Source organism: Lepisma saccharinum, chromosome 4, assembly GCF_977018435.1.
Source record: "Lepisma saccharinum chromosome 4, izLepSacc3.1, whole genome shotgun sequence".
Lineage (NCBI taxonomy): Eukaryota > Metazoa > Arthropoda > Insecta > Zygentoma > Lepismatidae > Lepisma > Lepisma saccharinum.
Window position 1 is genome coordinate 44,137,235 of NC_139232.1, and position 27,922 is coordinate 44,165,156.

At 39.4% G+C, this 27,922-nt stretch overlaps 1 protein-coding gene across 1 annotated transcript in view; it reads left to right on the forward strand.

Annotated features, from left to right (window-relative positions):
• Nucleotides 1-27,922, forward strand: part of LOC145986906 (uncharacterized) — a 60,685-nt gene that overhangs the window by 14,670 nt on the left and 18,093 nt on the right. The window contains exons 2-3 of the mRNA XM_083121373.1: nt 1,982-2,113; nt 9,839-10,360. Coding sequence (XP_082977499.1) covers nt 2,070-2,113; nt 9,839-10,360 — 566 coding nt within the window. The 5' untranslated portion in view covers nt 1,982-2,069. The remainder of the gene's footprint in view (nt 1-1,981; nt 2,114-9,838; nt 10,361-27,922) is intronic.

Sequence of the window (27,922 nt, forward strand, 5' to 3'; positions counted from 1 at the left end):
AAAAAAACAACAGAAAATGCAAAATAAATGAATAAATAAAAACCAATATTTTCTGATTCTAACCAAAGAGTAATGGACTACTATCAGGCTTAGCATGGTCTTCAAGGCCCAGAAAGGAAAAAAAAAAATTTTCATCAACTTCCTAGCATTACTCATTAGTATATATCTTCTTCTACGATGCGTGTACGTTCTACTTATATTCATTTATACTTAGTTATGTAATTTGGTCATTACTCCAGTGAGCTTATACTTACTTCTGGTTTCATATGATCAGAAACATAATGTTGATAAGAACCATCAGTTTTAACGTCAGATAGAAATATGACTGGAAAACCACTGTTCTGCAAATGACACTAATTCAGAGCACATGCAAAACATTCGCGACAAGTGTGGTAGAAACATCTTCAGAACACTTTTTTGCCCAAAGTATTTTTTCCTAGTTTTTCAAAATATTTTTAGTGTTTTTAACAGTATTAATACTATAGCTATTAACTATACCATATGTCCTGTAACAAAGTGAAAGGAGAGAGGACAAGGAAAGAAGGTGTTCCTTTTTTGTCTGTCACTCTTTTCTTCTTCATGCCACACAGAGCGAAGACTTGCATTTTTTAAATCGTCTTGCTGTATGTAATCAAGATATTTTAATAGTTCTTAGAAAGGTTCACTGATATTTCCATGTACATTTTTGTTTACTTAACAGATTGTATTTTAAGATTTGTTAGTAATCATTTGATGTTACAAATAACAAGAACTTCCTTGATAAAGTGGTTAGCACAGCATGCTATAATCCCAGCCTGGGCATGACTGTTCTTTATGAGTGTCTTTTCATCAATTTCATCATATCATGAGTCATCCTTATATTTGTGATTAGCCAAAAGTGGCAGAAAGGGAAAGCACTATAAACCAAATCAAATCACAAGTACAGTACTACAGTATTTAATAATTCTAAGACCATTTTTTGTGCTAAAATCGCAGTGTGGATTGTTTACTTTTTACAACGATGGAAGCAGCAATGTCATTTCGGGGCCGGTAACCGACTGTACACCCTCAAAAATTTCAATTTTTTTTAAATGTATACATTTTGATGTATTTCGAAGTGTGAAACTTATTACTAGTTCTAGAAAGAAACCGCAAATAATGGAGATATTTAGTCCCAAGATGTGACCATAGCATGTCCAATTACTCGCATCTCGGACCACTTTTCAACATTTTATTATTAGCAATTTTTGGTTGCACAAAACAAAAACATGCAGGATATAAAGAAATAGCACAATTACTATTACCATGAAACCTAACAAGAAAGGAAAATCACTACTTGTTTTGAAGCAAATGTTGTTATAGTATGAGAGAAAGCAATTAAAATGACGGAACACAATCTTTCCAACCCACTCAAAACTCTCAACTTTCTCACGAGAGTACAGTGGGGTTACCAATCAGGACCTTCATTCCATGCTCTGAACAACCTCTTACCACTAACATACTGCTTTGCTAGTCTTGCTCTGGGAAGTTTTTATGCTCAGTAGAATTTAGTGTAATTGTAATACACCAGTATAAGTGCAAGGCAGAGATCACTACAGTGGTAAAGTTCAGCAATTCTCTTTGTCTTAAAAAATAAGTTACATGGTTTTACTTTCAATATTACAATTTCTCGTGTAATACATTTGTTCCTCTTGTACTTTATTATTGGATAGTGTTGGTTCTAGTGTGGCCCAAATTGATTGCACATATCTGTTTAAATAAACAATTATTTTAATTATTGCACTGTGCATTATCATTGTGTGGTAGATGGAAGATATTTGCAGTAATTCTCAATTTGTTGGAGTACATATTTTCATCATTCTTATCTCTACCTAGGACATCCATTTGTACTAACAATAAAAGAAATTAAAATATTTGTGAGTATTGTCCTGTTCTCTGTGATATTTGGTTGCTCTTGCTTACATTGTGTCCCCATGCCCAATTTCTTCTTTTTTAATTTCAGTTGACTAAAATAAATCGTGAAGAAGCAGAGATGCCAAATGTTGAAATAGAAAATTTCAAAGATTTAAACAAATTAATTATTTACCAAGATGTCAAACATCACTTGTGCCAAGACTGCTGATTCAGATAAATGGTAAGTTATTTTGTGATGGCTTCCTATATTTTGCTATGTGATGCTTTTCATTTGGTCTGAAGGGCGCAGTGTTAATGTTGTCACCTTGTAATCAAGGCATCCTGGGTTCGATACCCAGTAGAGGCATATAGTGGTTCAGGTCCTGCTTTTTACTGTAGGTCCAGTCCTGATTAGCCTTTTTGTGCACAAATTGGACTTAAAAGCAAACTCATTTGGTCCGAAACACATATTTTGTACAAAGAAAAATAAAATGATAACACTGCTGGATTTTGGAGAGAAAAAAATGCTGATCACAGAAATGACATCCTATTTTTTCCCCATTACATCAGGATTTGTGACAATTTCACAATCAAAATTCTCATGTTCACCATTACATCACATATATATTACACAACGCAACAAAATATATTTACACAATGGAAATTTATTTTGTTTCCAAACCAATAGGTGATTCTGGAAGTATTTTGAATGCTGATCATGCAATTGGCATCTATATATTCCTATTATGTCAGGATTTGTCGCAGTATATGCTGGTGTACAAAATTATGAGAATAAAAACATGTTTTCGAATTTCTTCAAAACTAATGGACAGAACGTAATGCAATTTGGTATGGATACAGAGTAATAGCCTGCAGCAATACACACCATATAACAGTGAACGTATCCAAACATGACCGTGAGTAATGCTGTTGAGAGCAGGAATGTCAAACACTGCCATCGCAAGATGGTGCCGAAAGTGAGGCTAATAGGGAATGGTCACCTCAAACAGACACACAGGTGGCACAGCGAGTATGTATACTGTTCACGAGACTGGTGAGAAGTGCTTGTGGCAGCCGCATCTACTCCTGCTCCAAAGCATTTTGAATCTCATGGATGGTGCTCGAAGCAAGTCTGCGACCTGCAAATTTTCCTCCTAAGTGCATCCCTGATATGTTCAATCAGATTCAGGTCTGGAGATTGGGCTGGCCAAGTCATCAGCTGAATATATTCACAACCAGGAGAGCATTGTCGGCCATGAAAATGAACTGAGAGACAACTGCACCCCTGAAAAGTCACACATAGGACTCAAAGATCTCCTCTCAATACCTCTGCACAGTCAGCGTGCCTGTCAAACATATGGAGTGGTGTGCGGACATCCAACATGTAGCCAGCCCATACCATGACACCTCCGCTGCCATAGTGATCCCTTTCCCTGATGTTGGGGGTGTGGCGTGGCATGGTATCAGGTCCCAGGTTCTCTCCAGATCAAAGTCCATCGTGAATCGGTGTTGAGGCTGAATCGTAACTCATCAGTGAAGAGGACGTGAGCCCACTGACGTTGGTTCCGCGGCTGATGTTCTCTGCAAGATGCCAGATGCACTCTCCTGTGGGCAGGGGTGAGCGGGATACAAACAATGGGTCGTCTGGCATACAGCCCTCACTCATGGAGCCTTAGGGAAACAGTAACATTGGAAATGGAGGTCCCAGTCGCAGCACAGAGCTAACAAGCGAGTTGTGCAGCTGTTGCTGTCCTCTGGCGGAGAGTGCCTAATACCGATCCTCATTGCCCGTCGTGGCTTTTGGATGCCCTTGCCCAGGCCATCAGGATATGGATCAGGTCTCCTGAAACTGTTTCCACATATTGCAGACGACACTAGCGTACATTGAACTCGCATGCAACCTGAATTTGAGATTGCCCTGCCCACAGGAGAGTGGGGATAAATCGCCCAACGATTCTCCATCTCATGCTGTAGGCCTACTCTAAACGTTCGTGGGTACTCATTCTACCATACTGCTTCTCGCCGATGTGTATGAACAAAGTCTGAACGACGTATGCACGGAACACCAACCGACCGCTTGTTCTCCCTACCGCTGTCGCAGTGCCACCTCCACGTTCGCATACAATGCCATAGTCGACAACAGTGCTGGTATGTGCTTTGGTGAACTCAAACTTTCCAGTTTTGGGAGATTTTCACAAACAGGTGTTTATTCTCTTAATTTTGTACACCAGTGTATTTTACAATCAAATTATTCACATTTGCTATAACATTACATTTATTACACAATACAAAAATAAAAATACACAAGGAAAATTTCGGTTGTTTCCAAACCAATGTGTGATTCTGGAAGTATTTTGAATGCTGATCACAGAAATGACATCCATTTCTAGCCATCACATCAGAATCTTTCCCTAGTTAAGGATTTTCCCCCACTTCACAATGTTCAATCAAACTACCATATTATAACATTGAGTTTTGGGTATTTTGTGATAGAAATTTTTGTGCATGGAATGAATTTCATTTTTGGAATCAGCATGCTGAAATTATAGACATACAACAGTTATTTGTGAGACATGCAAACCCATGTGTAATTATTGAAATATTTTGAACATGTAAATTGTTTCTTTTCTTTCTAACATCCATGTTATAAATTAATGGAAGAATTTGAAAGCAGCAAATTTTATCCTGTAGATTTAAATTCAGAAAGTAACACTGCACTATGTTCAGCTCATTGTAAACTGCCACAAACTCACATGTGGCAAATATTAGCTCAATGGAACAAAAGTGAACTCGATCAGTTAGTGCATGAAGGGGCATGCATGTGGGTTGCTGAAAATCTTCACAATGAAGGCCATTTAAGAGTTGATGAAGTTTGTATCTGAGAGCATGTGTTTAGTGATCATTTGTCAGAATGCCCAGCAGGAGTTTTCTTCTGGACAAGGTGGGTGGTGAATGCTGGAAGCACATTTTATGTTGAACATGTTGAATGCAAAATAAATCATCAATTTCTCAACATGAACAAATTAATGAATTAATTTAAATTTTTGGGTGTGTGTGCACATAAACAGTCTGACAATTAAGTAATGAGACTTTTGTTATTAAGTTAAAAGGAAACAATGATTGAAACAACATCTGCAAGTTTTCATGTCGTATTACTTGAAGATTCGATTGCACAGCCTGTTGGATGTTCCAGTCTTCATCAAAAGTACGTAATTTTGGCATCAGCTTCACTTTCAGAAACAGAAAATAGTAACAAGAGTTTAGATCTGAGGAGTAGAGAGGATGATTCAACGCACCATGTACATGTTACTTTACAGATAGAATGTACACCTGAGACAACATAAAATAAGTCTCATTTCTTGTTAGACTGTGTATGCCATTTTACACACTTCTGAGTATAAGACAAAATATCCTCTTATATAAAACCCTTACCTTGAAGTTAATAAAAGGATGTAATGAGACTAACTAACTAACTACCACTAACTAACTCTCTAGCCTTCTTAAACCCGAAGGTTCATGGCTGCAGCAACACAGGCCTTCCATGTTTCCCTATCTTGAGCAAGATCTATATACTCTTTTCCATCCCTACCGATTTCCCTTAGGTCCATCTCAACGTTGTCCCTCCATCTTCGTCTTGGCCTTCCTACAGGTCTCTTACCATCATGTTTCCCAACAAGAATCCTGTAAACTCTTCTTTCCTCTCCCATTCGTGCCACATGGCCTGCCCACCTAAGTCTTCTTGATTTAATTATTCTAATAATATCTGGACATGAATACAAATTATGTAGTTCTAAATTATGTAACCTTCTCCACTCACCTGTCTCCTCATCCCTTTTAGGTCCAAAGATTTTCCTAAGGATCTTATTTTCAAATACTCTCAATTTATGTTCCTCTTTCAATGTAAGGGACCAAGTTTCACATCCATATAATACTACAGGCAAAATTACGGTTTTGTATATTTTAACTTTTAGCTTCTTAGATATTAAACGAGAAGACAAAAGTTTATGAAGAGAGAAGTAACATGCATTTCCTGAATTAAGCCTACTTTTTATTTCCTCTTTAATATAATTTTCATTTGTTAATATTACTCCTAAGTATTTGAATTTGGAAACTGGTTCAAACAAGTTGTTATCAATAATTAGATTTTGATTATTACCTAACACTTGGTTTCGGCCTGTAAGCATATATTTAGTTTTCTCTTTGTTAACTTCCAAACCTATCTCTTTAGCAGTTTTGAAAAATATTTTAGCATTATTCTTAATTGTATTCACATCATCCCCCAGTAAGTCTACATCATCTGCATATGCTAACAACTGAGTCATACCATTTAATTTTAGTCCTTCTTTAGTTTCTTTTACCTTCCTAACAGCATATTCTAAGGCAAAATTAAAGAGCAATGGAGATAATGCATCTCCTTGTTTTAACCCATCATGAATTGTAAATTTGTCAGACATATTAATACCCACACGAATTTTACTTTCTGTTTCACTGGTGCATACTTTTATCATGCTAACAAGCTTCTTAGGTATTCCAAACTCTACTAATATATTATATAGTTTATCTTTTTTGACTGAATCATATGCTTTTTTAAAATCAATGAATAGCTGATGGACATTTTGATTATATTCCCACTTTTTCTCAAGTGTCTGTCTGATGTGAAAAATTTGATCAGTAGTTGATCTGTTACGTTTAAATCCACATTGATAATCACCTATAATTTCATTAGCATATGGGGTTAGTCTTGTTAAAAGAATGTTAGATAATATTTTATATGTTGTTGAGAGTAGAGAAATTCCACAGTAATTATTGCAGTTCATTTTATCACCTTTTTTAAACACAGGAACAATTATGGATTCTTTCCACTGTTGAGGTATTTCTTCTTTATTCCATATTAAACAAATTAATTTATGAATTTGACATATTAAGGAATTTCCACCATATTTAATTAACTCAGCTGGTATTAAATCAATGCCAGGTGCTTTGTTATTCTTTAGCCTTTTAATAGTCAAGTTAGGTTCTGGAACTAAAGGTTCTGCTGTGTGTACTTTATTCACTTCTGATTTATCTCCTACATGGACATTTAGAAGGTCATTAAAGTAGTTCTTCCATCTATTTAGAATATCACTTGGGTCAGCTAGAAAATCACAGTCTTTATCTTTTATCAAGTTTACTTTAGGTTGCCACCCCTTTCTAAACTCATTTACACCTTTATATAAATCTCTGATATTTTTATTTTTGCTGTTTGTTTCAATTTCGTTAATTTTGCTTTTCAAGTAATCTCTTTTTTTACTTCTAAACGTGCGGTTAACTTCTCGCTTTATTCTATTATAATTGTTTAGATTTGTATCATCAGAGTTATTTAACCACCTAAGTCTAGCCTGATTTCTTATTTCTATTAGATTATGACATTCATTATCAAACCATGGCTTACTTTTTCTCGGTTTATGGTATCCTATACTTTCTTTAGCTGCTGATTCTATTGCATTACGTATGTGCTCCCAATTCTTATTTACGTCTGTTTCATTTATATTTTCATCATCATTTAAATCCTGCAAAACATCAAATCTATTTGACAGTTTAATTTGTTAATCTTTCTTAATTCTTTCATCAGTAAACTTTCCTGTATCAAATTTTATAACTTTTAGATTTTGTTGCTTATGATTTATCACTGAGAGTCTTTCTCTTAATTTAGCAATTACTAAATAATGGTCACTGGCACAGTCAGCACCTCTATGTGTACGAACGTCAATTATACTAGTATGCCTTCTCTTATCAATGAGAATATGATCTATCTGATTATGAGTTTTACCATCTGGAGAAGACCAGGTATATTTATGGATATCTTTATGTTTAAAAGTGGTACTTTTCACAATTAAATTCTTTGAGGTTGCAAAAGTAATCAATCTTATACCATTATCATTACTTAATTCATGAAGACTTTCTTTACCAATCGTGGGTTTAAATGTCTCTTCTTTGCCAATTTGTGCATTACAGTCACCTAACAGAATTTTCATATCATACTGGGAAAATTTATCAAAGACCTGTTCTAACTCTGTATAAAAATCATCTTTAGTATTATCATCTTTATCTTCCGTTGGTGCATGTATGTTTATTAAAATAATTTTACACCACCTACCCTGTAAAACTGCATATGATATCCTATCATTAATAAATTCTACTGTTTTAAGAGCCGAGATAATTCTATTATTTATAAAAAAGCCTGTTCCAAAATTATGATTTTCAGTACCACCATAGAAAAAAGTATAATTTTTAGTTTTACAATTCCCTTCTCCTGGCCACCTAAGTTCCTGGACAGCTACTACATCTAATTTATACTTAACTGTCTCATTAACTGTACACTGAAATGCCCCAGGCCGGTAAAGGCTCAGAACATTCCAGGTGCCTAATTTAATATATTTATTCCTAATGTACATCTTATCATTAGTCCAGGGACCTCCCAAAGTAGTCCCCACCCGGAGATCCGAACGGGGGACTATTTTACCTCCGGAATATTTTACCTTGGGAACATCCATGGCCTTATATTGTTGTTTCTTGACATGTGTTTTTACAGTGCAGAGTTGTCAGCTCTATGCCTAACCCCCAATATGAATGGAGGAACTACTACACAAGACAAACACAAACACATTAGACAGCACAATTACTACACAAGACGAACACAAATACATTAGACAGCACAACTACTACACAAGACACACACAAACACATCACAACTATAACAAAATATAAACACAAACACACCACAACTATACTACACAAGACAAACACAAACGAATTAGACAGCACAACTATTACGCAAGACAAAACCAACATACTAGGCAACACAACTACTACACAAACATACTAGACAGCACAACTACAACACAAGACACATACATACACACCACCGATACTACACAAGACAAACAGAAACACATTAGACTACTAGGCACCACAACTACTACACAAGACAAACCCAAACACACTACACAGCACAACTACTGCACAAGACACACAAACACATAACAACCACTACACAAGAAAAAGCACAAACGCACAACTACTACTACACAAGATTATATATATATAATGTAATGAGCCCCTTCATAAAAGTTAAAGGCAAGGTTGTAAATGGTCCTGCACAGGACTTGCACAACTCATCAAAAGGTAAGAATAGATTAAAAACTTGTTCCAAAATAGTGCAAGAAGCCCGCTCTTCTTAAAAAGCTAACCATTTTTTTTTAAAACACTGTCAAATGTTTTATCTTACTTTGTATCAGGTTACGTACAGCAAATTCTTCAAGAGATATTGAATTTTTTTCTAGTTGTAAGGAAATACAACTTTTAGGCTGTAGGAGCCTGAAATATTTTTTGAAAGCTAGAAAATGTTAAACAGTTTCACAATTTTATTATATTCTAGGAAGGAACTAATTCTAAGTCAAGTTGATTCTTAAACCATTTAATACCACATGATTTTAAAAGTCAAAAATATATTGAATTCCATTTTCCTCTTTTCATGCTAAGGTATGTGTTGTTTCATGAAAGACTCAACAAGTCATGTAACAAGTAAGAATTCTTACCTACAATTTTGATGTATGAAAAACTAAATATGCTGACCAAGGCAGTAATTTATTTTATTAAAAACATCAACTAAAATGTATCAAGTACAGATACAGAGTCTGATGAAGACCTTGCTAGAAGGTTGAAACGTTACGTTTTAGTTTATGTTTTTAATAAAATAAATTACTGCCTTGGTCAGCATATTTAGTTTTTCATAATCATGGAAACAAGGCTTAATGGTGTTATAATTTTGATGTACATGGACAGGATTGAATGTATTAAAGGTTTCCTTTTGTTTTTAAAACAGGAAAATTTACTTGTTTGTATGAATTTTTTTCTAATCACCAAAGATATCTTCCATAATATGTTTTTTCCCCTCATTTATAAATATATATCTTTTCATTTTTAGTGTTGAATTACCAGATTCCAGTTTCAAATCAGAACATGAGACATCTAGTGAACATTTTATTCTGCCAGACGACAGAAATTTTGAAACAATCAACGAACTGTCAACTGTAGCTAAAGAAATTTCGGCTGCGAGTGCAGGATGTGAAAGTATGAAGCTTGAATCATTGCTGAGTACCGAGTCAAAGAAATTTGATTTGGTTGTGAAAAATTCTGTGGAAGACAACTTCTTGTGTGATAGAGAAAAATGTTTTTCCGTGAAACTTTTGAAAGAGCCTGATTTTGAACCAAAATTCAAATTTGAAACACAGTTTTCAACAAACTGGAATGCAGAACACGAACTGACTTCTCAAACTACCTTAGCAGAAACTATTAAATCTGAGTTAGATGTGATTGAGGGAGGCCCTAATGGAGAATATGAAGAAAAGGCTCATGCTATTAAGAGTGAAGAAGTTTTCATCACAGATAACACTACCCAACTTTTTGATTGTAAAATCAAGGATGAATTTGAAGCTCCGTGTCTGAGGTATGTCTTTTTATGTACAACACATATTGGAACTTAGCATAATAATGGAGGTTAAATTACACTATACTTGTGCAACTGCTATAAAATTTACAGGAAACAAAATCTGTGAGGATTGAAATCACGTTATATTAATATCAATGGTTACTACTCAGGGACATTGGAATTTATTTCGGAGGGGAGGGGGGGGGGGCAAGTTCTTAAATCCACCAACCAATTTTTACAATCTATTTTCCCACATACATACATACATACATACATACATATACCGTCTTTCTTCTTACACTGAATATGCAGCGATGAAAGTCTGCGAAAATTCTATTTTTTTTCTAAGTCTGGTGTGTGTTTCTTTTCTCCTCCTTTGCTCCTTCTTCAAAGGCAACAGATCCTGTTGCGGTAGCACTGGCAGAGAAGATTCCATGCAGGTAAAACAGCGACAGCGAAATATCAGGCGAGGCCAGGCTGGCTCAGTAACTCAGTGGTTAGAGCAATGGCACGGTATATCACAGACCCGTGTTCGAGTCCTGGTCGAGCCTGCATTTTTCACTGAAAATTTCTAAGTTGGTATATATTGTTGAAAATCAATTTTTCAACCAGGTTTTCTGCACTAAACTTTTCATGTAGGCTATCACTGGGTTAATACATTTATGTTAGCATGTATCCAAATAAAAGCAATTACATTATTTTAAAAAAATATTGTTAATATGCTGAAAACATCTGAGAATTGATTTTCAACAATATATACCAACTTAGAAAATTTCAGCGAGGAATGCAAGCTCGACCAGGACTCGAACACGGGTCTGTGATATACCGTGCCATTACTCTAACCACTGAGGTACTGAGCCGGCCTGGCCTCGTCTGATTTTTTGCTGTCGCTGTTTTACCTGTGTGGAATCTTCTCTGCCAGTGCTACCGCAACGGGATCTGATGCCTTTGAAATACAGTAGACTTTGAAGTTGCCTGGTTCCTCACATTGTAGAGATGTTAATTGAAGACTAAAAATTGGTAAACGCTGTAAGTGCCACAATAATTCAAACACCGTTTTCCATGTTAAACTGTGAAATGTGCCATGCTTTATAATGTGGTAAATGTGAAATGAGGCTGGTAGCCCTCTAAGTAGTTAAAGGGGCGTTTAAAGAGGTCACTAAGCTGCTCGTCAAGTCAACCTTGCAGCAGGTTTTATGTATCAATCCGCGCGAGAACTGAGCTCAGAATCTTCCGTGCCAGTCTTTCCTCAACCGCCGAACTGCTTACATCGCAGACACTGAGAAAATCCACAGTATTGCCAACCGCACAACACATCAAAACCCGCATGCATGTCAAGTGGAATGTATTTTTGCTTCTCTTTGTCTCCTGAAACATAAAATTTTAAAAGTACTTTCTGCGCATAGATTATTTAATAAATGTGTCATTACTTAATATAAATGCGAAATATCTTCGAAACATGAGAGCGTGTGTGTATATTTCGAGCACGCAAAAATAAAAATGAACAAAGATAAAAGTAAACAACGATAGGCCCTCTTGAATTTAATGACAATTTTTTTTTTTTTTTGGTTTAGAAAGAAATACATTTATGAAAAACGTGGTTGCTTCGTCCGCAATACATCCGTTCCTGTAAGACACACGCAATTCAAGTTATACCACCAAAAAAGCATCATTTGTTATTGGTGATATATACAATCAGGTGCATTGTCTGTCGCTATTACTCTGGTTTCAATTTATGAATCACTTCACTAAACCAGGATTCATTTCTTGCGGATAATCACCCTTCCCTTTCTTTGCGCGGAACAGTAAATATGCACCTTCAACAAAGCTTTCATTGCCGCCAGTGGGTGAAACAATAAGCCTCCCCCTTCCCCTCATCGTTGGTTTCTTCAGCCCTGGCGTGGTTTTGCATGCTGGTATCCTTCCATGTTTTATTCCCCCTTCCCCCACCCACCGAGTTGAAGGACGTCTCGTCCAAATAATAAACATGTTTCTTCTCACTGCGATATCTTTTAATACCGCGGAGATTCTTTTGTCGTCAAAAAACAAACAATCGTTTCCTCTTGCTAAACTCAAACAGCAAATCATTCAACACCCGTGATACAATTCGTGCGCACATTGACGGCAAATCACCTCACGCCCTGTTTTACTTTGATCTTGTTGCCGCAAGGAGGATTATGCATTCAAAACAACTTGCTTGTCTTTGAAGAAAATTTCCCTTCGGACGAAGTCCAAAATAACATTCGGGTAAAACCGCGCGCTGAACAGTAGATTCAGCCATTCTCGCCGCTCTACAATAAACATAGGGTTAAAATAGTGGGATGTGCAACACTGGTATCGCCGATTTCACGCGTTCTGCAACGCATTCAGTCTCGCTCGACTCGCTCTAAAGTTTCAGTGTCTCTTCAACGCACTACACATTGCAGTTGGCGAATCTACGGTTCCAAGTTCGTCTGCACAGTGATTGCAACCAATTAAGTCCATACCTGCTAATGGATGTACTATTTTGTCTGTATATTACAAATTAAATAACTGTTTTCTTGCAAGTATGCAGTTGTGTCGGAATAGAACCCGTCTCAGTGGAACTATGTTCTTGCGCGCACGTTTGGAACTACATATGCGAAAACCTGCTGCAAGGTTGACTTGACGAGCAGCTTAGTGTGCATGTTCTTACGGGCTGATGTACGGAACGATGCGATTTCCCAACACTTTTGCTTTTGGCACTTACAACGTTTATCACTTTTAATCCTCAATTATTGAAGATTAGGCACACGCAGGAAATGTAGCTACTACGTAGAAATTTTCAGCAAAAAATACATTAAGATCTCTGCACTGGGAGGAACCAGGCAATGTCGAACTCTAGTGTGTTTCAAAGGCAACAGATCCCGTTGCAGTAGCACTGGCAGAGACGGTTCCACACAGGTAAAACAGTAACAGCAAGGAATCAGGTGAGGCCAGTCCGGCTCAGTGGTTAGAGAAATCACATGGTATGCCAGAGAGCCAGGTTCGAGTCCTGGTCGAGCCTGCATTTTTCGCTGAAAATTTCTACGTATTACATCTCCTGTGTGTGCCTAATCTTCAATAATAATACCAACTCTTAACAATTTGTGGTATTTGTTGGTGTCTGACTAGTCGTAAAACAGTTGCTTTGTGAGGTACAGCAGAAGCAGGGGATTTTTCTTGGAAAACCTCTTGCACATGAGTGTAAGAATGAGTAGTAAAATACTCTTCAGCAATGCACACGCGCTGCTCCAAAGAATATGCCATTCTGAATCAATTGAAAGAACAGGCATAGTAGCGTCGAAAGTGAGCGAAGAGAATTCAGTGTAACCAGAGGCACACTAGGATTCTCTCAAGAGTCCAATTTCGGCACAAAATCTTGGTTTATGATTTTTCACGTAAATGTATAGCCAATACTTAGGCACATGTGGCGTACATCTGTTGCCAATATTTTGACCTGCTAGCATTGCCACATATGTCCCAAAAATGGCACTTTTTCACTCAACCCATAAGATCGCCAATAATAAATTCATCAATTGTTGCATGTGACCAATATTGCTCGCAAATGACAGACTGACGACATGACCAATATTAATCGCAAATGACAGATTGACGACATGATCTATTTTGGTCGCAAATGACAGATTGACGACATGACCAATATTGGTCGCAAATGACAGATTGACGTGGCATCAGTCAACAGACATCTAATTATGACCCTTCGATAATTTCTTACATATTTTTCTCATTCAAAAAGTGCATTTCTGGAAAAATTTTGATGCTGCCTTCCACCAGTTATTAATTTATCTAAATTTTCTGTATGGAGGAAACTGATAATTTAAGCATTGAAAAATATCTCAATGGATGAGGTTTTAAAATGCAGAAAACCCGATGTAAATATCTCTTACGGTTTTCATGATATACATTTTCAAAGTTTGAAAAACACTGTATAAGAAGCTGAGCATCACTGTATTCAAAACATCGCTAAATCACTCTAGAAAACAGGATATGGGGTGTTGGGGTACAAAGAATTTTTAGTCGCCATGGCGACCTGGTGACCAGGATTTTTCGAGCCCCTCTGTGTGTGAGGGGGGGGGGAATAGGATCAGAAAAGGTGCCAGTAGGGCGGATAAATACAAATGATGAAGGAGACAGTAAACACTTACCACATGAAGAGAAATAGTTCTATATTTCATGGTATATGTCGCATTTTCAACATAGAAGATAGATAGATCATCTATGTGATGCCGATCTATCTATCTTCTACACATTATAACCTAAAAATCACCAAAATATGCTCTTATGACCTAAAATTGTACACAATATGCGCTATAATTTGAAAAATATGTCCTTATAACTGGACTGTTTCAAACATCAATATCTAAATGCTGATATATATTTTCACATTCGTACTATTTTTAGTTCACTTTATGGGCTCTGAGTTGCAATCCGCAATAAATACTTTCTGTAAAATTTCAAATGAAAATGAAAAAGATTTTGCTGCAGTCAAAAAAAAAGTCAAGTGAATCTGGGAGTAAGAACGAATCCACTTCTAAGATGACTGCATGTTTCTTGAAAAAGCGAAAATATGCTAAATATGACCGAAAATCCATCAAAATATGCTCTATCACATAGAAATGGCTAAATATGCCAAAATATACCCTTAAGAAGCACCCTAATTTAATTAGTTTCTTCATAATATGAATTTCTACATATTTAGGGAACACATCACCCTTACCAAAATAAATATTCTAAGTCACGAAAATCTTAGCCCTACTGACTAGATTAAGTAGATAATGCTACAACAACAATAACACACACACACTCATGCATGGCCCAGGATTCGAACCTAAAATGTCCCCTCCCGATTTCAAAATATCAGATGCAAGGGCAATGGAAGTCAAATTCTTGCTTGCAGGCATTGAAAGCATGTTCCTTACAAGTAGTTTGCTATGTGTACAGTACAGGCATTTAAATGTTCCAATCATTTATAAAAAAGAATGCATTTTCAGAGTTCGAAATTCATTAAGGCTATACTGTTTGAACTTAAGGTACTTTCTTATTGACGCTACTTAAAATCAAGATTGATTGATTTGCATTGTTTTACTTCGCTTTTTGTACCACTTTTGGCTAATATGCGATGATGGGGATAAGTGATCATATGATGAAATTGATGAAAGAACACTCACAAACATCCATGCCCATGCCAGGATTCGAACCCGGGACCCCTGGCACCATAGCGCAATATGCTAACCACTCCCCCATGGGGGCCGGCTTAAAACAAGAAATGTGAAGTGGAATTACTGTTATGTAAATTTAGCGAATCATAAACGCAAGAACTAAACTCTTTTAAAAAAATTGTCTGGTTTCAATTTTGCATTGATATTCCATGTAGAAGAGGGGTTAATGTAACTGGCAGACATTTGAATAGCATTTTACCTTGCAGGTATGGTACCATGAGTAGCAGGTTGTAAGATTCCATATGAGTACAATCGTTCTAAATTGCTGCCGATGGCTTTCGGGTGATTAAAGATGTCAGACTGTTCAGTTATATTTTACGTTGATGTTGCACCTTTAATATTTAATAGACAGGGAGATTTCTCTCCTGTTTCGTTGCCGGTCTTTCAACAGTGAAGATTCCAGTAGTAAATAAACTGGTAGTTTAATGAACTTTCATCTGCAAAAGAGAAATTTGCATGTAATATTATATATATATATATATATATATATATATATATATATATATATATATATATAATGGATAAAAGCAAGGAGGGCCAAAAGGGCTAAGTAAAAATCAAATAAGGTAAAAGGAAACACTCACCGGACAGTAGGAAAATTCAAAATTTTCGCTAATTTATAGCATCATCGGTGTGAGAAGAAACAGAAGACTGAACCGGAAGTTGGGGTCCTGCAGAGTTGCCAGGTCCCCAATGAAGAAGAAGCGGTGCGTAGAACGAAAAAAACACTGTTTCGTCACCAGGCTCGTCGTAAACTCTGAGTGTGTAGGATGAGTTGGGAGGGCGGGAGGGTGGGTGAGGGTTGGGCATTACTGGGTGGCCTTGTTCAGGCCAGGTGGAGTGGTTGCTCTCATGGCCGATATATAGGCCCTCTCCCATCTTTTGCGAACAGAGGTGTTGGCTGGTTGGGGTAGGAGGTGGATGATCGCTACCCGGAAGCAGTCGTTGAAACTGATGTTGTGGTGGTTGGTGTGGACGGCGACAGTGAAGTCCAGGTTGTGGGTGGAGGAGCGGTGGTTATTGATGCGGAGGTTGAGGGCCGTTGATGTTTCCCCCAGGTAAAAATCACCACAGATGTTGCAGGTGAGGATGTAGATAAGGTTTGAGGCATGGCAGGTCCCTTTGGGATGGAGGGTAAATTTGCCAGTGGCCGTGTGCACCTGGAGGGTGTGAGAAGTGATGAGGATGGGACAGGTCTTGCACCTGGGTCGGTTGCATTTATGGGCAGGGGGGTGTTGGATGTGTGGTGAAGGAGTGTTGTGGACCAGGATGTTTTGGAGGTTAGGGGGGCGTTTGAAAACCACCCTGGGTTTGTCGGGAAATATGTTTTTGGTTTCGGGATCACTGTGGAGGATTGGGAGAAGAGAGTGCAGTGTGTGCCTGATTTTGTTGAGGTGGGGATGATATTGGGTGATGAGTGCAGGTGGGTTGGTGGCAGCAGGTTTCTTGGTGGTAGTGGTATGTGCGGCAGCTCGTGATATTTGCTTGGTGACCAGGATGGAGGGATATCCACGGTTAACCAGGGCCTGGTGTAGGCGGAGGTTATAATTCTGGCGGGAGGTGGGTGAAGTGTTCAGGCGCTGTCCCCTGAGGGCCAGAGAGAATGGAATTGCTTTTTTGGTGTGGAACGGGTGGGAGCTGGAGAAGTGTAGGTATTGCATGTGGTTGGTGGGTTTTATGTGGATGGAGGTAGTCAGGTGTCCTCCCTCGATGTGCACGTCCACATCCAGGAAGGTGATCTGGTTGGGGGAGTGTGTCCAGGTGAATTTTAGGGAACGGAAGTGGTTAAGTTGGTCCAGGAAGGCTGACAAAGATGGTTCTCCATGTGTCCAGAGCATGAAGATGTCGTCGATGAAGCGGAGCCAGAGGAGGGGTTGGAGTGGTTGGGTAGCCAAAAACTCTTGCTCAAGTTGGCCCATGAAGAGGTTTGCATAGGATGGGGCCATTCTGGTACCCATGGCTGTACCTCGGATCTGTAGGAAATTTTGGTTTTCGAAGGTGAAGTTGTTACAAGTGAGGACAAGGTGGGCTAGGTGGGTCAGGAAGTTGGTGCTGGGGTTGTGAGGTTTGGGTCTGCTATTGAGATAGAATTCTATGGAGCGGAGGCCATGGGAGTGAGGTATGTTGGTGTAGAGGGAAGTGACATCAATGGTGGCAAGGATGGTATTTGGGGGCAATGGCGGGAGGGTGCTGATTTTCTGGAGGAAGTGGTTGGTGTCACGGAGGTAGGAGGGCAGAGCTTTCACAAGAGGCTGGAGATGGGAGTCAACAAAGGCTGAGATTCGTTCTGTAGGTGAGTTATAGCTGGACACAATGGGTCTGCCAGGGTTGCCAGGTTTGTGGATTTTGGGCAATAGATAGAAGGTGGGGGTGCGGGGATTGTCGGGTATTAACATGGCGGTGGTACGAGCTGTTAGGCCTTCAGGTGGGCCGCGGGTGTGGATGAAGTCCCGGATTTTGGTGAGGTGTTCGGCGGATAGGTCAACTGTGGTGGGTTTGTAGGTGGAGCTAAATCGCTAAATCGCGCCCGAGAACTGTCCATTTCTATTCAATCCCTTACCAAAATCCTGTTGCTGACCCCAGGTAACCACCGTCACAAAATAGACTCCTTCTGGCACACCGCCCATTCCATTGCCAGTGATCTTAACACTAAACACCTCCAAAAACTCTCCAATCTCTGCCGTCAAGCTTTTCAGACTGGCTGCACCCTTCCCCTTCCACTGCCGCTCAATTTCAGTCCCACACCAACATGCCCGCTATTACCTGACTCCCCTCTACCATTGCCCACCCCTCCCACACCACCACAGACCCCCCCTGAAAACCAAGACTGCACTCCCATACATCGCACCTTGGGAAACAACCAGTCCACGGACAAACCCACCCCTACCAGATCCATGACCACCAATGACCCTAACCCACTCAAAAACAACCAGACTGTACTCAATTTATCCAGCCATAAACTGAGCACTGATGAAATAGCTGTTTTATCCAAAGGCCTCACCTTCTCCCCCACAACTCCCCCCAACCAATTCCGCCTACTTTTTGACATACACACATTTGCTCGCAGCCTCCGATGGCAACATTTCTGGGCCAAAAATCCCTCACTCCAAACTACTACCAGTGAAACCCACCAGAGCCTCCTTCAATTTAGCCCCCCTCCTCCCAAGATCCACCCCCCCTGCCCACCAACCACCCCTTGGAAAGATACATCACTGCCGTCATTTCCACCACCTCTGACAGCTCATTCTTAAATAACTTTCACAACCAACCTAATCTCAATCCCCCCCAACAGAAAGCTCTCAGAGACCTCCGCAACAACCACATCATCAAAATCCTCCCAGCTGACAAGGGGTCCACCACGGTGGTCTTGAACTCTCAAGACTACCTGGCGGAAGCCAACCGCCAGCTGGCTGACCCCTCCACCTACAAACCCACCACAGTTGACCTATCTGCCGAACACCTCACCAAAATCTGGGACTTCATCCACACCCGCGGCCCACCTGAAGGCCTAACAGCTCGTACCACCGCCATGTTAATACCCGACAATCCCCGCACCTCCACCTTCTATCTATTGCCCAAAATCCACAAACCTGGCAACCCTGGCAGACCCATTGTGTCCAGCTATAACTCACCTACAGAACGAATCTCGGCCTTTGTTGACTCCCATCTCCAGCCTCTTGTGAAAGCTCTGCCCTCCTACCTCCGTGACACCAACCACTTCCTCCAGAAAATCAGCACCCTCCCGCCATTGCCCCCAAATACCATCCTTGCCACCATTGATGTCACTTCCCTCTACACCAACATACCTCACTCCCATGGCCTCCGCTCCATAGAATTCTATCTCAATAGCAGACCCAAACCTCACAACCCCAGCACCAACTTCCTGACCCACCTAGCCCACCTTGTCCTCACTTGTAACAACTTCACCTTCGAAAACCAAAATTTCCTACAGATCCGAGGTACAGCCATGGGTACCAGAATGGCCCCATCCTATGCAAACCTCTTCATGGGCCAACTTGAGCAAGAGTTTTTGGCTACCCAACCCCTCCAACCCCTCCTCTGGCTCCGCTTCATCGACGACATCTTCATGCTCTGGACACATGGAGAACCATCCTTGTCAGCCTTCCTGGACCAACTTAACCACTTCCGTTCCCTAAAATTCACCTGGACACACTCCCCCAACCAGATCACCTTCCTGGATGTGGACGTGCACATCGAGGGAGGACACCTGACTACCTCCATCCACATAAAACCCACCAACCACATGCAATACCTACACTTCTCCAGCTCCCACCCGTTCCACACCAAAAAAGCAATTCCATTCTCTCTGGCCCTCAGGGGACAGCGCCTGAACACTTCACCCACCTCCCGCCAGAATTATAACCTCCGCCTACACCAGGCCCTGGTTAACCGTGGATATCCCTCCATCCTGGTCACCAAGCAAATATCACGAGCTGCCGCACATACCACTACCACCAAGAAACCTGCTGCCACCAACCCACCTGCACTCATCACCCAATATCATCCCCACCTCAACAAAATCAGGCACACACTGCACTCTCTTCTCCCAATCCTCCACAGTGATCCCGAAACCAAAAACATATTTCCCGACAAACCCAGGGTGGTTTTCAAACGCCCCCCTAACCTCCAAAACATCCTGGTCCACAACACTCCTTCACCACACATCCAACACCCCCCTGCCCATAAATGCAACCGACCCAGGTGCAAGACCTGTCCCATCCTCATCACTTCTCACACCCTCCAGGTGCACACGGCCACTGGCAAATTTACCCTCCATCCCAAAGGGACCTGCCATGCCTCAAACCTTATCTACATCCTCACCTGCAACATCTGTGGTGATTTTTACCTGGGGGAAACATCAACGGCCCTCAACCTCCGCATCAATAACCACCGCTCCTCCACCCACAACCTGGACTTCACTGTCGCCGTCCACACCAACCACCACAACATCAGTTTCAACGACTGCTTCCGGGTAGCGATCATCCACCTCCTACCCCAACCAGCCAACACCTCTGTTCGCAAAAGATGGGAGAGGGCCTATATATCGGCCATGAGAGCAACCACTCCACCTGGCCTGAACAAGGCCACCCAGTAATGCCCAACCCTCACCCACCCTCCCGCCCTCCCTCCCAACTCATCCTACACACTCAGAGTTTACGACGAGCCTGGTGACGAAACAGTGTTTTTTCGTTCTACGCACCGCTTCTTCTTCATTGGGGACCTGGCAACTCTGCAGGACCCCAACTTCCGGTTCAGTCTTCTGTTTCTTCTCACACCGATGATGCTATAAATTAGCGAAAATTTTGAATTTTCCTACTGTCCGGTGAGTGTTTCCTTTTACCTTATTTGATTATATATATATATATATATATATATATATACATATATATATATATATATATATATATATATATATATATATATATATATATATATATATATATATATATATATATATATATATATACAAGGTGGTTATAATTAAAGTGACGGTGTTCAGAGTGGTACAGCACGGGCTGTAATGAGAGTAGCAGTCTGAAACTTCGTAGATATGCTAATGAAGCAATGCGCTCGCGAATTATGCAAAAAAAAAAAAATAGTTCCAATTCTCGCCACCAGGGTAAAAAATGGCGCTGTAAGCAGTCAAAACGTGGTATAGTTACAGGAAAAAGGCAGGAAAGATCAAACACATGAGAACAATGGCTCTGGCATGTTTATTAGGAACTATGGTTACAAGAACTGTTCAATATGGCCTCCCAATTCAGCAACATGCTGCATTCGTAACACGGCATGGTCGACGGTTGCTCGCAGCATGTCTGGTGAAATCTGAGCGACATGTCGTTGTATGCTAGCCTTCAGATCAGGCAGAGACCGGACATGTCCCTGATAGACACAATCTTTTAAATATCCCCACAGCCAGAAGTCACATGGATTAAGGTCGGGGGATCTGGAAGGCCAATCATCTGGAAACTGCCTAGAGATGATGCGGTCATTAGTGAAGGTTTCTCGCAGCAAATCTTTCACGTGGCGAGCGACATGTGGTGTTGCCCCATCTTGCATGAAAATGGTGGTGTGTTCACAGTTCCGTTCTTGCAAAGCTGGAATCACGTGTTGCACAAGGAGGTCCCTATAACGTGCAGATGTCACTGTACACCTAACAGGCCCTCGAGGTGTCATCTCCTCAAAGAAAAACGGACCAAGAATGAAGGAGCTAGTGAACCCACACCATGCAGTCACGTAAACTGAGTGCAATGGTTTTTCCTGCACAACATGTGGACGAGTGGAACCCCATATGCAACAGTTCTGAGTATTCACTGTACCGACCAGAGTAAAATGCGCCTCGTCAGTCCACAGAATATTCCCCGGCCACATGTCATCCACTTCCATGCGTGCCAAAAACCGATGGGCAAACTCACGGCGTTGTGGAATATCTTGGGGTTTCAATTGGTGCACAATTTGAATCTTGTAGGGATACCAGTGTAAAATGCACCGCAATACCTTGCGAACTGTTGACCAGGGGAGTGACAATTCACGTGCCACAGCTCTAGCACTGGTTGCAGAAGTTGAGGCATGTGCTGCACGGTCAGCTACAGCTACAGCAACTTCGTCCACAACTTCCACGGGGATGGGCCGCCTTTCTCTCCCTGGTGCAACACCCAATTCACCTGTTTCCTCGAATTTCTTCATTTTCTTCAGCCCATTAATTGACATGGGCCCTCTTCTCAGCCCTTTCTGTAAAACAACTTCACTAGCAGTGCACGGTCTTTCTTCGCAATAGCCATTGCTTTTTACACGGGAAAAATCAAACTTTTAATGTTCGGCGAACATTCACATCACTAAAGGAAAAAAAAAAAAAACAAGCGCCACCAACAACAACCAGGGAGCTCACACAATGGTTAGGCAATTTCACCGACTTTGACGTCAGAGTTACGGAAAATTCCACGTTTTGACTGCTTACAGCGCCATTTTTTACCCTGGTGGCGAGAATTGGAACTATTTTTTTTTTGCATAATTCGCGAGCGCATTGCTTCATTATCATATCTACGAAGTTTCAGACTGCTACTCTCATTACAGCCCGTGCTGTACCACTCTGAACACCGTCACTTTAATTATAACCACCTGGTATATATATATATATATATATATATATAATATTATTTAGGAATATATAGGAGGCTATATAAAATTGGAATCTCCACCCACAAAATTGTCTTGCTCGTCACCTACCTGCTCGCTCCTTTTTTGGAGAGTTAATACTTTTCAGTCGCCGTTGCAGTTAATCTGATTTTATAAATAAGTGACGTTAGAAGAAACTTTTCGAACTGTCATGGATTTTCAAGAATGTCACTTACAGATATTGTCAATTGTAATCAACATTACAAATATTTGGAGCTGGGTATATATAGTTCCGAAGTGGTGAAATTCTCCCCTCTCCATAGGAATCGAACCGTGTCCCTTTAATGATAAGACAGCTGCATTAACCACTACGCTATCGACGGTAGACAGCCAGTTCTTGTAGTATTGAGTTGTTCTCGGAACCGTCACTAATTTTTTTCCAAATAAACAGTTATAGGATGATACAATCCATTAAATATAGTCTTAATTCTCTTTAAAAATTGTTCTTTTTTTTTTTTTTTTTTTTTTTTTCAAAATTTCTAATAGCCACATGGTTCTTGGAAAGGCTGGTAAAGCAAATCTTAACTCCTTCCAGGGCCAGCCCTAGGTGGGGACATACAATGTACAACCAAAACCTAGAACCAAAATATTTCAGAAGTCTGAAAAATCGAAGATTTTTGTTCCTTAGTCTGAACTACAGGTGTTCTATAAAATCACAATTTCATGTTACTACCTAAGAGCAATAAGCTAAACATGTTGAAGGTTAAATCCAAGAATTATGTGAGCTTGTAAATTGGAGTTTCTTTTCGTGGTTCGACGTTCATTATATTTTAACACCATTAAGCCTTGTTTCCATGATGTACATTTGTACATGGTACATAGTCTGAAGAAGACCTTGCTAGAAGGTTGAAACGTTACGTTTAGTTTATGTTTTATAATAAAATAAATTTCTGCCTTGGTCAGCATATTGAGTTATTCATTATATTTAATTACAAAACTCTGTGTCTTCAATATCAAACTATTGTTATACCTATGAATGTGTCAAATTTTAACCATATACAATAACATTCTCAATCATAATTCCTTTTGGTTTACTTTTCATTGAATGTTGCAAATTTATAATGTTTCATAATAAAATAAAAATTTCACTTCCTGACTTCACTCTATAATTAAACGAACATTGCATATGAACAATATTTGATTGAAATACAAGATTTTAATTTAGCACTTGTTTACAATATGATTTGAATAATTTTGGATACTTTAAGTATGTCAAAACAACCCATGAGGTTATGAAATAATCATATTAGTTGCTTTATTGGAACCACCAAGCAAGGACATATAAACCTGCAATAAACTGGGCACAAACAATTATTTTTATCTGGCGCGGAACACTCTGAAGCACTGGACCTCTGGTGAGATCCCGAATTGCACCCCCACCCCCTCCTTCCTCCAACCGATGCGACACAAAATGCGATGCGATGTTTTACACATCGTGCGATCACATTTTACATTCCATTTTAAATGTCTTACGTTCACGCAGAGGTGATTACTGTAGAACTTGTTACTGAAATTTGCACAATGGGTAAAGGATACGATGATCATCATGAATGAAGGAATCATGTGTGTGCTTCCCCGGAAATCAAACACCTTGTTAAGTTTTTAATTTTGGTGATTTTACTACAGTCACTTCCTCTCGTGTAAATGATCAAGGACATTTTTATTCTACTGCTTACCTCAAAAAATACATATTTCGTGCTGGTTCTTCCACTCTTCCCCTGTAATCAACCACCTTTTCATAATCAAAATTTGACATATTAATAATGATACGACGTGGTGGCGGATGGATGCACTGTTTCGATGCACCGGGGCGATTCACAATAGATAACTGACCCTAACTGGCCAACCCAACACCAAACATCAACTGAAAAGTTCCAGACAAAGCATGGGAAATGCACATCTGCTTTTACTTAACCTTCATATTCTCCTGCCAGAGAGGTTGCGGGCACGAGAACCTTCATATTCTCCCGTCAGAGAGGTTGAGGGCATGAGGCATGCAGAGAGAGGGAGGCCAGGAATTCGTCAAAGGTGGTTCTTCCACGACACCTGTTTCGCAGAAATGTGTCACGTAGTATCTATTTAGGAACTGCAGGCTGTTATCTGAGCTGAGAGTGCACGGACCTCTGCCCCCTGTCTGGAGTATTGTTACAAGCAAGCGCACCTGTACAAAACCTGGTGAAATTCGAAACAGAAGTAGCAATTCCTAATCTGCTTAGGGATCTGTCAGTCACATACTTCATGTTCTTGCTGTTAGCAGAAACTTGAGTCCAGGTTCATTTAACGAGTGCAAAAATATTTTCTCAAAATTTCTTCAGAATCAAAAATAATTTAGAAAAATATAGCCTTATTTTTTAGGGTGCGACTGGGGGGGGGGGAATAACATATTGCCCCCCTTGTTGATGAAGTCCCTGCTACTACTTAACACTACACATCATAATGCGTTTTCCTGCTAGTTACTAGTTTGTTTACAATGTCGCATTCACATCAGTTTCCAGCAAAGTGACTGGTAATAATATTTATATATTAAATTTGAGCAGAATCCTGGTTTCTAATGAAACCATACAAATCATGTACTTTGGGTAAGCTGGTTTCACCAGGCAGTTTCCTGATTATATTTCAGTTCAATTTTTTCTTGTTGTTCTTTTTTTTTTTTTTGCTCATTTATTTTATGACTGAGCCAATTTCACTTTGAACTGATACCGATATATTCAGTATAATTTTACTATGATTCCAACCTTGAATTGTACTTCTTATTGTTATAACTTCACCAGCCTAGACTCAAATCTTACATAATAGTTATGAAATTACAAGATAACTGCTAATACATAACATTTTCAAAATATTCACGATAAGTGCATCTTGTGGTCATTTTTTAATATGTTCGTTAATTTATAGACATGGCTTTATTTATTGCCTTTTCTAAAATAATTAGAACTGTCCTACTTGCTATCATTATGGTAAAGCAGAAAACGCTGTAACCTTTGCAATTTCTCAAAAGCTGATCAAGACTCCTCCACATTGGATCCACTTTTCCCTGAACTTTATGTTGGGCTGGGGAGCTGAGTTCCCTTTGGCACTGCCTTCAGCCCCCTTGACATTTGGTAAAACTATTTTATGTAATTTGTTTGCAATGAAGGGTAAAATTGTACACAGCAGATATTATTTTGCTCACAACTTGGTGAAGGATAAATTCACAGGAACAGCAGTTATTACTTTCATTCATCTTGTTTATGAGCCAAAGTTTAAGTAAGCAAGTATTTAGAAGATTCTCTAGAGTTTAGAAACTTTTTTGATACGGGAGCTTCTTTATCTGTACCTTCTAATATCTGTTGTCACCTCCCATTTAGACAGAAATCTGTGGCTTTAGCATCATTATCCACATTCCTTCTGATCCCAAATTTTGGGCAATGAATGGTAGTTTTATTGCTTTGGCTGGGGGTAGAATGTATAATGTGATTGCATATTGTGCATTTTTTTCTTGTATGATATAAATATCTGTATCATCAAAAGTAGGATGGAGTGTGCAGTAAGGGATAATGTCGGTAGCAGTCAATTAACACTTGAACATATAGAAAAAAAAAAACAGTAGTATTTGTATGATATTTGTGTATTTTATATTAACTTTGGAAACTGGTTCAAATGAGTTGTTTTAGCACATTGCACTGTGATGCCAAGGGTCTCGGGTTCGAATCCCGCTCGGGCTTGGTTGTTTGTGAATGTCCATTCCTCAATTTCATCACTCATCCCCATCTTCGCAAATTAGCCAAGAGGCACAAAACACGAAGTAAAATAAACTAAATCAATCAATCAAATCAAATCAAATGAGTTGTTATCAATAATTAGATTTTGATTATTACCTAACACTTGGTTTCGGCCTGTAAGCATATATTTAGTTTTCTCTTTGCTAACTTCCAAACCTATCTGTTTAGCTGCTTTGAAAAATATTTTAGCATTATTCTTAATTGTATTTACATCATCTCCTAGTAAGTCTACATCATCTTCGTATGCTAACAACTGAGTCTTACCGTTTAATTTTAGTCCTTCATTCGTTTCTTTTACCTTCCTAACAGCATATTCTAAGGCAAAATTAAAGAACAATTGATATAATGCATCACCTTGTTTTAACCTTCATGAATTGTAAATTTGTGATACACATTAATACCCACACAAATTTTACTTTCTGTTTCACTGTTGCATACTTTTATCCAGTGATCTGAATGCTACATTTTAAAAGTAGCTTCGCTACAGCTACCGCTACTTGCCCAAAAGTGTAGCTTCGCTACAGCTACAACTACATTTACTAAAAGGTAGCTCGCTACGCTACTCATGTGAGCTACTAGCTACTTCGCTACTTTTGCGCTACTTCTGCATAAGAAAAAACTTGAAACAAGCACATGGATATTCAAAAGAAGCCCCTAGTATGATAGTTGTACTTACTGGAAAATATGATCGTAGATCGTTATACGAGCGTAATTCGTTAGATGTTTGCTCTAACTTTGCGGATAGCTGGGGGGTGCTTCTTTGGTATAGCTAAATGAGCGGCAGGTGGAGATATGCTTTATGTAAGTTTCCTGTTGGGAATGCTTTCCTGAAGGCACAGTGGAAACTTTGTCACCTTGTAATCAAAGGGACTCCAGGTTAGATACCTGGCGGAGGCACTAGTGGTTCAGATCCAGTCTGGATTAGCTTGTCTCTGTGCATAAAGTGGACTCAAAACTAAAACTAGGAAGCACACCTAGTTGGGAGGATGGATCCTCCTGCTCCTCCATTCCCCACACTGCTCATCATCATCATTCACCATTCTTCCTCATTCTCACAATTAGCCAAAAGTGGCAGAAAGCGACTCTAGATAAGATAATAACAAAATAAACCATTCATCCTCATTGCCATGATTAGCAAAAGGTACAGAAAAGAGACGTAAAAGTAGAAGAATTACATACATTTGGAAACTATATTAACTAAAGAAAATTATAGTTTCTGCAGAAAAGTCAATATCTCGTACATACTATTTACAATATCATAAAATATATTGAGGAAAGTGGTGTGTAAACTCGAGTGTTGTAAACGTATTGCAATTTTAAAATTTCTGAAAAAATATTATATCGAAAATAATTGTAATTCCAGAAAGTGTATTTCTATCATT